Below are 15779 nucleotides of genomic sequence, written 5' to 3'. Positions count from 1 at the left end.
ACCTTAGTTTATCATAGTCTAACGCGTTGGTCCACTTTCAGACAGCCTGATAAGCAGATTTCGAGAGGTTTTATTTTCTGTTGACTATGCCACTCCTAGTTCCAGTCGTTTGTTTAACATACCCAGTTCACATGTCCTACCTACGTGGTAGGCTACTCTCGAGGCGGACTTTTAACGTACATCCAGGAACTGCCTCCTTGAGTCACTGTGAGTTGTCCTATGACTGGCACTCGTCAGTAAGGAAATCTTCTCTGTCTGTGGGTATATGGAAGGATAATTAGGATCGATATGCTGCATAGTCAGTAGTGGTAACATGGTTGCCACCATAAGAGGAATGGAAAACTGCGAATGTCGAATGCAGAGTAAACAGCTGAATTCGAATGTCGAATGCAACAAACTATGCAACATTTCAAGAACAACTCGGAACTCCAGGAGGTAGCTATCAAGTCAGCACAGCACATTATTTTACCACTCAACAGATTTGCTACCTCATTGACGAACTCATTGGATGCTAAAACTTAAAGTGTTCATGTAATTTTTATGGAGCGTTTGACCACAGTTGCCTAAAGTAAGCTGGCCTGAATGCAATGCCACGCAGACATGTCTCCAAAGGTAGGAGTTAAGTTTTGCATTGCAGAAGTCACTGCTTGAAGGAGTTGAAATAGCCAGTTTGGTTACTATATGTGTCGTCAAAATGAAAATAAGGAAATACTTTCGTGGCAGTGGGAGGGTTCTCGCATTCGTTTTCGTGGCATCTGTAGTTTGGCTTCTTTTTGACATGGCAGCACTTCGAATATCAATCAATGATGTGAACAGTGAACTTTTGAAAGAGCTTGTTGTAAAAGAAAGAGCTGCTTTTAAAAGACAGGCCACGAGCCGAACACAGGTAGAAAACAGACTATTCAAACACCCAGTGCAGAAAGTACCCGTAGACTTGGGGAACAATGTTAAAAATTCAATGAAATACGGGAGGAATATGGGTGAAGTGTATCGTAAAAAACAGAAGCCTGATATTAAGGAACACAAGGTTTTACAAAATGCTGCAAACCCAAAACCCGACAGAGTAACTTTACATTCGGCGAAAAGTGTTACAAAAATCCCAGTAAACCATGTTCTTGACGGTTTACATGGACGTGGAATCGTGAAGTCTCCTTACAAGGAGTCAACTTTTAATATTTCCAAAACAGTGAATATGTCAAGCTCGGACAAAGCCAGATTTCCCAAAGCAGTAACTCAAACGATTAAAGGCACAGTAGCGAAGGAAACTCCTCAGAAGGTGATTTTGTCAAAAGTCAAAGAGCCAGCGTTAACCAAAGCGCCATCTGGTGTTCAGGAAGAAAGTCGTCTCATTACAAAAGTACCAGAATTCAAAGCAGTTAAAACGGGGAGCCTGCTTAAGGAGGAACATGAAGAAAACCTAAACTTCACTTCACATAAAAAGGCCAGTGAAACTGCTAAACCAAGCCTACCACATCCGTCCAAAAATGATACAAAGGCGCCATCCAAGCCTGACTTGGTTGTTGGAATTCTTAGCAAGGCCCAACAGAACACAGGATTGCTAAACAAGAGTGACCCTCATCCCATAAATTCCCAAATCCAGCTCACTCCTCCTCAGCCCAAGGTTCAAAATGTGGAACCCAGTCAAGCTAAACAAGATCCTGTTAAAAAAAAAGGAGGACTCCACAAAGTGATGGCGGTGGATATGACACTGAAGCCCAGAGATGCACGAGCAGTGGGCCAGTTTGGACAGGCAGCATCTGTACCAAAGGACAAAGAGCATGAGGTGCGCAACCGCTGGAACGAAGGTTATTTCAACGTATACTTGAGTGACCAGATCCCTGTGGACCGGTCTATCCCAGACACCCGCCCTGCGTTGTGAGTATAATGAGAGCCTCTATGTGATGTATTGGTGCTGCTGGCTGTTGTAAAGTCTGTTGAGTTCAGAACATTATTTTGTTTAGGTGTTCTGAGAACGTGGTTCACGATGAGCTGCCGACCACAAGTGTGATCTTCTGCTTTGTGGACGAGGTGTGGTCCACGCTGCTCAGGTCTGTTCACAGTGTGCTCAATCGCTCACCACCCCACTTGCTCAAGGAGATCATCCTGGTAGATGACTTCAGCACCAAACGTAGGTGTATGACCCACATGTGAGCTTTGTGAACCAAGCCTCTGTTGATGTGTTAGATGAAGTGGAAACTCAGATTTTTTTCTCTGTGCTTTCTTCCCCCTAGACTCCTTGAAGGAGCCATTAGACATCTACATGGCCCAGTTTCCTAAAGTGCGGATCATCCGTCTGAAGGAGAGGGAGGGTTTGATAAGAGCTCGGCTTGCAGGGGCTGCACAGGCCACTGGTACTTTTTTTTATTATTATTCTTACAAGCAAAACTAGATGTTTTATTTCCTCTTAGCCCCCTCCTTTATTCTGATGCGTTAGCGCCAATGCTAATTTAGCTGTTTTCTGAATGGAGAGTGTTTCTTCCCTTTTCATTTCTTAGGTGATGTGTTAACCTTTCTGGACTCTCACATTGAGTGCAATATAGGCTGGTTGGAACCCCTGCTTGAAAGAGTTTACTTGGACCGACGGAAAGTTGCCTGTCCAGTTATTGAAGTCATTAGTGACAAAGATATGAGGTAAACAATCCTCATTCATACTGGGATCAGCAGAGAAATCATTGGCAGAGATTAGATTAAATATATGATTTGCATTCCTTTGGGATATTTTGTTATAGGTAACTATGTCCTCCCAGGTGTCATACATTCTGAGTTTGACCAGAGTTTGGTTTAACTTGAAGGAAATATTTTAAGCCTGACCTGTTTGTGCAGTTATGTCCAGGTTGACAATTTCCAAAGAGGCATTTTCAAATGGCCCTTGGTGTTTGGGTGGAGTACCCTGCCTGAAGATGTTATCAAGAAGAACCACATGAGAGATAGTGATCCTCTCAGGTAACATTTTATCTCTGTTTTTTTAGTTTGTAAGGTATTAAATGAGAATGTATTAGGTTAAATTGAATGTTGAATTTTACATACAAATAACCAGGAATGCTCCAACACAGTGATATATTGACTCTGTTTTTGTCTCACTTGTTTCTTAGGTGTCCTGTTATGGCAGGAGGTCTCTTCTCTATTGATAAGAAGTACTTTTATGAGCTGGGATCGTATGACCCAGGTCTAGATGTGTGGGGTGGTGAGAACATGGAAATTTCCTTCAAGGTAGTTTTATGATTTGCTATGTTTGTTACATGGCCTATATCAAGAGCACTTCTATAGTACCAACTACATGTCATTTTGCACAGATTTGGATGTGTGGAGGAGAAATCGAGATAATTCCTTGCTCCAGAGTCGGTCATATTTTCCGTGGCCAGAACCCCTACAAGTTCCCCAAAGATAGGCAGAAAACGGTGGAGCGTAACCTGGCCAGGGTGGCTGAGGTGTGGCTGGATGAGTACAAAGAGCTGTTCTACGGCCATGGCTACCACCATCTGCTGGACAAGTCTGTGATCGACATTGGGAACCTCACAGAGCAGGTTCAGCTTAGAGAGAAGCTCAAATGTAAGAGCTTCAGGTGGTACTTGGAGAACATCTACCCAGACATGGAAGCTCCGCTAGTCAAGGCGGAAGGACTGGTAAGTGCACAAGACAGTGTTGTTAGCTTAAACTGCTTTAGTTCACGAATTTGTTTTTCATGTCAAACATTAAGTTGTCTTTCTTTTAGCAGGAGTCCATGTTGTTGTTTATTTGCATCTGGTGGCTTTTGACACGGATGAGCACAAAGAGACAGTGTCATTGTTTTTTTAACAAGACAAAAGAGTCCTTTTCTCGGACAGCTGTGGGACAACTGTGGCAGTGCTGTTCTGTCGCCTTGACTGTATTTGGCAAAGGCCTTGTTTTTCTAGATTTGTAATCTACAAGTCATCACGCCCTTTCTGATTAGACTTCCCTTCACAGTTGTTGATCTCCCTGTTGAGTCGTTGCTAACTATGATCACTATTTCTTCCCTCAGGTTTTTAATCTTGGAACTAGAAAATGTCTGGCCTTACAGAATAGAACCCTCAATTTTGCAACCTGTGATCTTAGCAACCAGGTAATGCAGAGTTCAACATTCAGGATTTCATTTAATAACACAAGCCAAATCTACTTCTACTTTTTGGTCCTTAATAGTTGGACAACTAAAAAAAGAGGTATCAATACAAAAATGATTTTCTTGCGGCTGTGATTCAATGAGCGTTTTTTCTCCTCTGTTCAGAACCAGCACTTTAACTACACCTGGTTGAGGTTGATCCGGCAGCAGGCCCTCTGTGTGGTGCCGCAGGGCCTGGGAAACCGGGTCTCCGTGGAGACATGTGACCACAACAAATCCCACCAGCGCTGGATGGTCAACTCCAATAAACTTCTGGTATGTTCTCTTGATAACTGCTTCCCCAGTGATTTTGTTTTATTTATTTTATTTTCCCCTGAAGGTTATTTTATTGTCCCCACCCAGACAAAAATGTTATGTCTTATGAGGGATGTTTTCATTATGAAAATGTCTTATTTTGTGTTTCATATCATACGCTGGATAAAAAAAAGAACAAAAATCCAAGTGACTGTTTATACGCAGCTCTGGACTCTGGACACAGTTTATTTGAAAAGCTGTATTGAAAATGGCTGTATTATCTTGCTAGACATAAGGGTGCTGTGGAATAAGATTCAGATATCCCACAGTCTGTCTGGGCAACCTCTAACACGGTTCCTCTCTTTGTAGGCAGAGCACATTATCGTGGAAAGCAATCCCCGCCGCATGTGTTTGGAGGCCGGGTCCAAAGGTGACGGGATCTATGTGAGGGACTGTTTCTCCGGCAGTGAGCTGCAGAAGTGGCAGTTTACACACAACAATGCGCAGTGACTTTAAAACGAAATACACTGGTGGATCTCTGCTGCCAACACAAAGAGACACATCCATTTTTCTTTCCTATTGAGCCTTTTCTTTAGTCTTACCAAAGACAGTTCTTAAATGTCAGTAACATATGCATGCTGCTGGTGTAATGACATGGTGAGGGTAATTTTGGGACTGTGCAGTGTGCATGTGGGCTTCTGCTTCTTTCCCTCCTCCCCACAATGAGTAGCTATCCAAAGCAGAGTGATATGAGTGACTGCTTATGTTTTCTTTATTGATTATTTTTGGGTTCACTTGTTTTGGTGGATTTTCACAAATGATTCACAGGTCTGTGGTAGTGATTTTCTTTAAGAATATTTTTTTCTTTAAAGTGTAGTAAACTGAAAACTCCCAAGTTGTAAAACTTCCAAAGCAATATATTTTTAATTCTGGGCAAACAGTCATCTTTTTTCAGATCAGTACAGTTTTGGGATATTGTACTGGAGCCTCCCTCTCTGGAATACAAATGTTTACAATGTGGGTGTGTGTGTGTTCAGGAGACCGGCTCTATTAAACCATAGTGCCTTGTGATTCTTCTTGGTTTATTTATGCTGTCAGTACTGCAGTACGCTCTGATGTTCTTCTGAGACTGTTAGAGTAGTGTATTGCACAGCTTAAATATATGTGTTAAACTGTGATGATGGTACAACACTATGTAATAGCAGTTATATTATTTTTAGATTAAAAATGACCTTTCTGATTAAACCCTTTAAGTTTAAAGATTTAACATTTAGTCACATCCCCCAGTCTGGTAATATTTGCACAGGTCTTAGTAACCAAAATAGACACTAGAGGGAGCTATTGTCACTACTGCAATAGTTTTCATGAATGCTTCTGTGTTCACAAACAATCACATTTTTTGAAATAATTACACATTTTTTGAAGTGAAGATTTAAATTGGCATTTGGGCCTTCTCATTTGTTAATATTAAATTATTAATACAATAGTTAGTATTTATGCCTGCTCTTTGGAAGCTTTAACTTGCAAGTTGAGATGCTAAATCTGACTGAATTGTCCCAACTGCCAATTTTGCAAATGTTGTCAGCCTAAACATAGGTTTTGAAAATGCACTGGTAAATGGTATCCAACATGGTATTCAAAAAACCATACACAGCAAAATGATATCCTCTACCATTTGTATTCATCATGTTAATGCTCACAAGTAGGATTACACGCCTTAGACTTCTTTATAGCGTTTACATAACCATTTAGTTCTTATGTATTCCTCTATCCTACCTTATATAACATGTTGCAGTTCAGGGAATTATGTCGACTGTGTAACATACTTAAATCTTATCCACTGATTGATATTCAGATGAAAATCTCTTTCCAGACATCCCAGACAAGCTTCTTTCACCATGCAAAAGGCACATATTTATATATGTCTCATTCCCAGATGACTGAATAATCATTACTAGTTAGTCATGGTGGTGGGTACCCAATGGCCAGAGAGTTTTAACCATATCCCAGTGGTGTAGTCCAGGGTATACACAGGTATACGGAGTATACCCACCTATTTTTCAGTCAGCATTGCGTATACCCACTTCTCAAAACAGGGCGTTTATCCTGTGCTGTATGGGCTGCTTAAAACAAAATGGCAAAATTAAGAGTATACCCACTTCTCCAGGGACACTACACCACTGCCATATCCATATATGGATATGTGAGTGCACACTCTTTGAATGTAGTCTACATGTTCATGGCCTCAAACGCATCGATCCTCTGGCGGGTGTTGCCCCTGCGGATCTTGCGGTAGGAGACGGTGCTGAACTTGGACTTGTTGAAGCTGTGGCTCTGCCGAGGTTTCTTGCGGCGGGTCGTGGAGGGCGTGGCTCCTGAAGGAGATGAGCCAGAGCCGGAGGTGTCACTCTGCCGTGCTTCAGAGGCATCCGCCAATTCATCCTGGCTGTCGCCAGTGAGGTCATCACCTGAAGTCTGATCGCCTGGACTCTCAGGATCCCCGTTAGGCCTGTCGCTCTCGCCCGTGGCACCGACTACGGGCGCCGTGTCTGCTGCCTCATTGCCACCGGTCGTCCCCTCCGACTGCTCCTCCTGTGTAGCTGTATACAGCATGTATGATCACAGTAAGCTGCACTGTTGACTAACACAGTGACATCTTTAGCTTACAAGGTGGAAAGTACTACACGATAATAATTGGCACAGTCAAACAAGTCTTCAGGCCAGACGTTTGTTTAACCTCGGTAATCTGATTATTCTCTCGACTGGCATGAGATGTAAATCCATGGGTTTACCAAGTATTCTATAAAAGTGATGTTTCAAGTTCTACTAGCAAAAAGTAAAAAGCCATGTCTATATACATATTAATAGTTATAAACCTTAAAGCTTCAGCTTTTATAGTTAGTGATATTAGAAGTAGAATATGGAATATTGTGCTTAATCTATATGAACAGAACAAATACTGTCTGGCAAATCACTACGTATTCTATTTTCTGGGAAACGCACACACTAGGCTCATTTAAAAAAAAAAAAAATCTTTTCACAATGCAGGCCTTACCTTCCACAGCTGTTTTCTCTTGCTCAGGCTGTGTCTGAGACGTGGCAGAAGCCTCACCCAGAACCTCCGTCTGCGTCTCCTTAGTCATCAGTCTCTGGGGTTCGGTCGACGTGAGCTGCTCTGGGCTTCCAGAGTGTTCTCCCTCGGTTGTCATGTTGTGGTCGCTCGGGAGCTTGGCGGGATGCGCGGTACTGTCAGGCGCTGTCTCCTCCAACTCCCCCTGGTTGGTCAGGCTGGCGGAGCAGGTGTCCTCGCTGGCGGCAGTGGGCACCGTGGCGATGCCCGCCATGGCGCTGCTGTCAGTCATGGGCTGGGAGCGGCTCGGGCAGCTGGCTGCCCCTGGGATGCTGGCAGGAGTGTCTGGCTGAGCCGATTCCTTGCACAGAGGCTGTCCTTCTTGGGGCTGAGATGGTTCCAGTCCTTCGCCGTCACTAATTGATCCTGAGTGAGTTGATTGTCCACTCTCTGAGCACAAAGATGGAACAAGTTCCTCACTTTCCGGACACAAAGGTGGTTCTGATTGTTTGTGGCCACACAAAGGTTGGATTGTTTCTCCACTTTCAGTACACACAGACAGAACTGGCGTATCGTCTTTTGGATTCACTTTTGGTTCTGATTCCTCAGTGTCACAGACACACTCAGTTGATTCACCACTTTCAATGCATTTAGACTGACTAGACACTTTACATTCTTCTATCAAAGATGACTCAGCATTTGTCTCTATACACTCAGGCTGTGGCAATTCTTCACTCTCAGCCACCAAAGATGGAGTACACATATCTGTCTCCATACTTAAAGATTCAGCTGATTCCTCCGTTTCAAGACACCTAGATTCATCATCATGGCCCAGAGTCTCAGACAGTGTCTCGCTCTCTGTACACACAGGCTGAGTTGACTCTGCAGTTAACAAGCTGAGGGATTCACCTGATACTTCATTTCCTGAGCACACAGGTTCACCACTCTGTGGCCGATCCAGCATCTCAGTTTCATCACCAAGAAGCTGACTTGAGTCTGCACTTTCAGAACCTAATGACTCACGCTCTCTCTCATCAGATGGAGTTCTATCTGCCTCTTCCTGTTCCTGACAGAGAGGATGTGCTGACAGTTCCGTGTGAGAACTTCTATTGGGTATTGGCAACTCATCACTTCCAGCCGGCGCTGGTGGCTCTGACCCGTCAGCATCCCAGTGAGGCAGACATGTCTCCCCATCCTCACCACCTGCTGCTGTTTGAGTCGGTTCTTCGCAGGAAGCGGGAACTGGGTCAAGACTGCTTCTGTTTTCCTGTAGCAACTCGTCCGCGTCGTAAAACACTGAGTCATCGTCGTCATCCATAGCGCCAAGGTCCATAGCCTCTCCTAGGGTTTGGATGGTCTTGAGGGTTATTCCACCAACGATCACCACTTGGGCTGTCATGCCGTTCTCAAGGTCCAGTGAAGGAGCCACAACCTCTGCCATGTTCGATCGCTTCGATCGATCGCTTGCCGCACTTTGGCGCCCTTTTTTTCCAAGTGGCTTGACTTGGTTGTTGCCTTTACAACAATAACAACAACAACAACAACAACAACAGCAGCAAATAAACACTTACTGCCCAGTGACGTCTCACTCATTTCATTCCTCTCAGACCCTCCTTAGCAGATTGATTCACTCTCCAGCTCTGGTCATCCTCAGCTGGTGGAAGCATCCATTCCAGTGACGCAGTCAACATTCATGCCTTTGTAACACTTCTTCTGCAGAAGAGTAAGGAGATGAGCCATGTTGCATGTTAATGACGGAAAGTTGTAAGGAAGCAGTGCTTTTGTGCTTCCCTGCAATGTCATTCTATAAGCAAGCCCCGGCCAGTGGAGAACAGGGGTTTTGTGCTGTGCCAATAAATGGCCTTTTGTCTGTTTCACTACAACCAATGGGCCGATTGTCCCATTGCTTAATCCTTCTTAAGTGACCACCCTCTTCTGGAAATATTTTCCCCCAGGATTAACATTCTCCTGTAGGTTTACATGTCAAATTGGTGTAAAGCAGTGGTAGCACACCCGCCCATGGCGAACTCTGCACCATATGTCCATAGGGGCCATTGCGTGAAGTCACATGTTCCACGTTTAAGGATTTCAGGCTGAGTGTTGTAGTTTTAGAGTCAATAGTTTTGTAATTAAATTATTACATAAAAGGCATATGCAGGAGAATTTAATTTGCCTCGTGCCTTTCATTTTCACTGAATCTGGCATGGAACCATGAATATCCGATTATGGATCAAATGGAACTTATAAACAGAGCAAATAAAAGATCTTAATTGACTGAGTTTTTATGGCAGAATGTTGATTATGGATGGTATGATTTAAACTTTGTTATTATATAGAACAATTTCTAAACCTACGAATATTCAAAATATTACTCACCTGTATATACGGTTGACATATTATGCTAAACATATGGTGAAATCACACTCTCACCTTAAAGAAACACTATGGAGTTTCTGGAGCCGCCAGGTAGGGGGCTACTTTCTGCTGGAATATTCAGTCACTTATTTGCTGTCTTGCTTTGTGTTGCACTTGCTTGCTGCTCGAATTTGATAGGAAAGTTGTTGGCAAGTTATCCAACATAGCCATCACATTAACATCACAAAGAAGATGACGCGAGAGCACTAGCATCAATGTCCAAGTGTGCTAAACTTAGTGAAACCTGTTGAAAGTTGCTTACTTTGTTTATGACAAACAGACATTTTTGGGGGCTCTTCCGCTCTGGACCACAGACTACACAGTGCATAGCCTGGTGACCAGTGAGAACTACAGGTGTGTTTATCTGTCTCACACGACCATATACCATCAAAATAGTTGCTTGTTAAAACATACCTCAAATAGCAGCAAATTGTTGTACAGTGTTGCTTTTAAATTTGAGTTTATGTGATAATATTTCTCATAATGTTAAACAGAACCCATAAGATTGCATTTTAGCAACATTACATATACCAGTAAGTTAAAATGTTCCGACCATTTTGGCTAAGTCTGTTTGAAATGTTTCATTTCAGGTAAGTGCATACTGAGTCAGCCTGATGCGCTGTTATTCGAGTGATAACCAGGGACTTTTCTCACAAAGGCCCTCCTTTGCTTTTGTTGTTTCTTGTCCATGTATTATTTAGATCCTATCAAGAGTGCTAGAAATACAGGAAATGGCATGTTTTTTTTGAAAATGTATTTAAAAACTCAGAATACACATTTATTTTAAACTCACAAGAAATGAAGTGTGTCAGTGCCATTTCAGGGCCTATGCAAATACAAACAAAATGCTTTATGGTTTTACACTCATTCTACACACACTTTTTAACCTCGCACCAGAGAGAGGTGTGATAGCCAGAGCCTGAGAACAACGTTTTTCTCACTTTGGGTGTAAAGCAATTTTAAGGCTGCTGGGAAAAACAACTCACGCCCTTCACAGTTCTGACCTACTGGTCTGAGAACATTTGAATAATTTATCCATTCTATTGCAAAACTACATTTACACGTCTTAAAAGTACACATCTGCTACTTTTCATTGTGGTATTCTTTGTTCAGTAAAACGATATATGTTGCAGGTAACATTCCAGGGCACAGTATAGGTTCAGGAACTTATTTTGTGGAAGAGGGGCAGGAACCCTTCCCATACCCTTTCTTCCCATTGATTACTGAGTGAAACCAAGTAGATCTGCTAATTCCACTGTTACTCCCTCTAGTGGAGAAACCTATGAAAGTAATAACACATCAAGAGGAAAAATGTCTGAAGCAAAACAGTAACACCAACAGCCATATTAACAGACATTCACAAAAATTCAGCTTGCATAGGGATTGACATAGATTAAACCACAAGGCAAGAGTCAGCACGCACACAAATCCACTGAATCTCCCCTGACACCCTGTTACTGATATGACTATGAACCTGTCTGTGAACCTATCAGCAGTGAATGGGTCCCTGTGGTGCTGAACAAGGCTGTATATAGAGCAAGGTGAGAGTATGACTTATAGCACGTACCAGGGAGAAGCTAAGCGAAAAAATTGTCTGGAGGGTAGCTCTATGACAGCCCACATCCTGTTTTTCAGCTTCACACGAGCCGTGTGGGTTTTGACTTGTACAGCTTTTCTGCCAGACTGTGTCCTGGATATGACATCTGATTCGACAATGCATTTCAAAGGAAATTCAGAAACTCGGTTATCTGTTCTTCCAATTTACAGTAATTCATTAATGTAGGGCATTAAAACCAGAGTGTAAGGGCTCCACAGACTTTGAGGGTTGTCTGTCAGTTGCATGGCTACATCTTTAGAACTAACATGAGAGAGAAAATAATAAAGCTGTTGTGTTGTAGTTGTGGTTAACTCTGAAAAAAAAAAACAGAAACTACAGTCTTTAATGCATTGTCCAACCAATTATGCTGCAGACCATCCATACTAATGCTAACCTTATCCTCTTTAGGTCCAGGTTTGAGTTTAGAAGTGGAGTGAACTCAGTGCAACACTGTATACACACACAAGAAGAACGTAGGAACTTTCCACTGCATGCAGAGTTGCTGTAAATTGTCTCTCTGACAGACTGCCTGACTAGCCCTGCATCTTTAAACCTGCACCTGTCAAAGAGTTTTGATTTCTCTCTGTGTTCCTTCATTGAAGAAATTCAAACATTCAAACAGATGCATTTAAATTGGTTCAGACACAGTGAGTGGGGCCCCATTGTTTCTGTACTCAGTTGACTTCAGTGTCTAAATGCTGCTGGGAGGTTTGGGGCTCTCGGTCCTAAAAATCCCAAGAGCAGCAGCTCTTTCTGACCAAGGCCAGAGGCTGTGGCACTGCTTTCATATCACTTTATCACATCACTGAGAAGTTAGTGTTCAGTCCTGGACCGCAGCCTCTCAGCTGCCCTCCTCCTCCTCCACTGAGTGCTTGATCCCAGGCATGAACCTGAAGATCTGCTGGCGGATGCTGCCCTTGCGCGACTTTCTGGGCAGGGTGCCGAACAGGGATGACGCCCGGTTGGCGTCCCAGGTCGGGGAGGATGAGTCGCTGCTGCTGCTGATGCTGCTTCTGTAGCCGTCACCGATGCTATGTGTGCGGGTGAGGGTCGGCCGAGAGGGGCCGCGGTCAGTGGCGGCGAAGCTGGTGCCAGGGCGTCCGCCGAAGAAGGCCGGCTGGTCACCGGGGCTCAGTGGGCTGAAGGGGCTGGGGCAGTCATCTAAGATGGGCGAGGGGAAGACACCGTCCTCACTATCCGACATGAGCAGGCTGCGGAAGCTGCTGTCACTGGAGAAGCGTAGGCCTCGCGGGCTCGTGGGGGACGCCAGGGACATGAGGGACTCCAGGGAAGGCATGGCGCTGCTGTCCATCAGGTTACCTGTAGAGCGGAGCAGAGTAGCACAGTTATTCACTTATAACATGGTGGACACACATAGTGTGTGCTCAGCGCTTCTTCTCTTTGACTTTAAAGAGAACTTGTGTATATGTGGGTGTCAAAACCACTGAGAGGGCTAAACGGAACTCAAGTGTGGTCTCCACCCTGTTTTAGGTCTGACACCCACATTAGGTCTGCACAAGTTCTCTTTAAAAACAAACACATACAGAACAAGGTGTGGTGAATAAAATAAACTCAATACAGTTCAGTACTGTTGACGTTTCTTCAGTGTCAAAGCTGTTCTTATTAATCCGGTCTTGTAGTGAAGTGCGCTTTGTGTTTTTGATGGTAAGTCACATGTGGATTTCCCCCAGTGCCACTCACTTTTACACACATACGCTGCTTTCATATCAGATGGAGTCTCTTAATGGAGTGCCTGAGTTCGTGCTTGTTAAGAGGAAATAGGTGGTTTTTCAGCTGTCGTGTTTTTCTCACCTCTAGTAAGATGCCTTTCCTGTTGAATTAGGGTTTGCAACTCCGCCCATCTCGTACGCAGGTTTTGCTGTTTGGGGCAAAAAAACTCTCACGTTAGCTTATTGGCCAAAAATAAAGTATCTGTAACTGAGGAAATAATTTAGGAAAGCAAGCCACTTGCACAGTTTTGCAGTTCACTGAGTTCACTGAGATGCAAACTGCACTGCAGAACTTTTGTGAAAGAGCGTTTCTGTTCCCTCTTACTTACTTATCCTCCACAAAATCAGTGCATGTAGGTATGCTCACTTTGTACAGTATGGTATATACACTTGGTATAGGCAATCCTACCTTGAGTAAGGTGAGCTTCTTCTCGAGCTCAATCCTCTTCACCAGGGACCCACTGACAGTCTCCATTCTGTGGGGGGAGATCACCAGAACAGTCACTTAACTGCCAACTCTTCACACAGAGGAGCTTCTGCATGACACAGTAGTGTTGTGCGTGTGTAGGTGTAGAGGTGACAAACACACTTCTTCAGTTAACGTTTCTCTATTCTGAACAAGTTCCTCTTTCTTGTGTTTTTTATGGGAAATCAGGTACTACACTTTCTTTCAAAGGTGGTTGATTGCTGTTTGTTTCACCTTTGTTTGTTTGGCCTTTAAATGACTGACTGTTACTGTGCAACTTCCTTCTCCACCCCACCCAAAGATCTGTTAACCACCCAAATAACCACCCAAAGATCTGTTGCTCACTTTAGCACGTTGGTGGACTCCCGTATCAGGCCGATTATATCCTGGTGTGAGGAACCCTCGATACTGATGCCATTGATAGTGACGATGACGTCGCCTGAAAGAGGAAGATAGCATGAACAGAGTGGAAAATAAAACACAGTGAGAGGAGGGGGGGGGGGGGGGGAGGAAGGGGCCATGAAACACAAACACAAACATGCGTATTTAGAGAAGCAGAGGTGAAGCCTGTGGGAACGCAGTATGGAGGTCAAGTGGGTGGAGAGGAAGTGGGCGACTGGGTGGCTCACCGGCGGTCAGGCCTGCGCTCTCAGCTGCGCTGCCCGGCTGCACCGTGCACACGAACGTGCACATCTCCATCACGGTGCTGTTCTTCAGCTGCATGCCACACGTCTGTACACGCAGGGACAGACAAAACGCTCAGTTTACTCTACAAAACTTTTACTCTTTAAAACATTAGGGTCAAGAGAAAAGGAGGATAGGATAGGCATTGCACATGATTGCGTGAATTGTGTGAGAGTTAGAAGTCTATTGCAGAAAACACACTTATGGTGGAGCAGAATAGATGTTTGCTTACAAATTCACATGGCATCTCAAATGGATGTTGATTGCTACAGTGCGATTCAACACTTTACAATTTTACATATTTTTTTTCAAGTTTTAAATGTGCACAGCTCTTTCTGTGAGAGCAAAAGCACGAGTGTGAACTCCTACCTGAACTTCAAAACCATACGCCTCATTGTCTTGCTTCTCCAACACCATGGTGGTCCTGTGAGTTGAGTGAGAGTGAGAAACAGTTCAGTAACGCAACTTTGATTATTCATTTTAACAGTAACAATTAAATACATTTGTTGCAGCAGACATAAAAAGGCAAAACAGTGTTTGGGTCTACCTCAGAGGGTCAGAGTAGTCCACCAGAGAGTTTGAGCGAGTTCTGTTAAACTGAAGAGAGGAAAATAACAAATTTGAGCCTCATTGTTCAAGATTTTTTTTTTTTAAGCTTTTGAAAGGCATATCATGATAGGACATCCTAACAAGACTATTGAAGAAGACTTCAGTATGTAAACAAGGGAACAGGAAAAGACTATCGCATGTTACTTTTTCAAAAGATAAGTGCGAGTTTCAACACAGAAGGCAAAAGGAAGTAAAATGCATGAAATGAAGGGCGACCTATAGCCTGTGCAGAGGATCAGTGGATGTGGTAAAGCAGCATAAATCATCCATTACATAAGAGCACAGATTAAACACATCAAATCTCCCCTAGTTCTCCTTGCAGCCTCTGTGCTTTAAGCTATGGTTTACTGCAAGCAGATAAGAAACTGCTTAACATAACCCCCCTTATGTTAAGCAGTTCAGAACAAGATGAAAGCGTAGTTTGTTTATCATCACATATTCATACTTCACGTTGATTTTTGAAAACTCAGAGATGAAACAGGTCAGGACTAGTCTATGGTAAATGTGTGTTTTCGGTACCTTTCTGTGTCCTGCTGTCAGGGCTGAGTTCTCTCCATTGCGGGACTTCAGGCTGCCCTTGTTGATGGAGTGTCTGTGCCAGAGCTTCTTCTTGAGGCTGCCTGTGCGGGACTTACTGTCCTGGCTGTCCTGGCGCACCAGCCCCCTGAAGCTCATGGTGGAAGTCAAGGTGGAAGTCATGGTCGGGACCGCGTCTCACAGCTGCATAACTATCAGCAGCTGCGTTTGCATGCATACGAGACCTGAGAGGCAGAATGAGTGAGAGACTGAGTGTGTGTGTGTACGTGTTGGCGCGTGTGTCAAGGGACGGAAATCCT

The 15779-nt window shown here is 43.8% G+C and overlaps 2 protein-coding genes across 2 annotated transcripts; one reads left to right on the top strand and one right to left on the bottom strand.

The window, feature by feature from the left end:
- Positions 1-247: 247 nt before the first annotated feature.
- Positions 248-5459, top strand: galnt5 (polypeptide N-acetylgalactosaminyltransferase 5). The gene is made up of 10 exons (XM_080839465.1): positions 248-1875; positions 1962-2128; positions 2232-2351; positions 2496-2631; positions 2824-2943; positions 3093-3210; positions 3294-3623; positions 4001-4081; positions 4244-4393; positions 4742-5459. Exons 1-10 carry the CDS (start codon positions 695-697, stop codon positions 4880-4882), a joined length of 2544 nt encoding a protein of 847 aa, XP_080695591.1. The 5' UTR covers positions 248-694; the 3' UTR covers positions 4883-5459.
- A 6836-nt stretch (positions 5460-12295) lies between these two features.
- Positions 12296-15642, bottom strand: cytip (cytohesin 1 interacting protein; the record flags this gene model as incomplete). The annotated part of the gene is made up of 8 exons (XM_080839674.1): positions 12296-12774; positions 13267-13333; positions 13594-13660; positions 13996-14089; positions 14280-14382; positions 14704-14758; positions 14882-14931; positions 15463-15642. 8 exons carry the CDS (start codon positions 15640-15642, stop codon positions 12296-12298), a joined length of 1095 nt encoding a protein of 364 aa, XP_080695800.1.
- Positions 15643-15779: the final 137 nt, after the last annotated feature.

The sequence above is a fragment of the Sprattus sprattus genome (assembly GCF_963457725.1).
Source record: "Sprattus sprattus genome assembly, chromosome: 5".
In the NCBI taxonomy this organism is placed as follows: domain Eukaryota; kingdom Metazoa; phylum Chordata; class Actinopteri; order Clupeiformes; family Clupeidae; genus Sprattus; species Sprattus sprattus.
The sequence above is the reverse complement of the archived record's forward strand: the minus strand, read 5'-3'. Positions and strand labels throughout refer to the sequence as shown.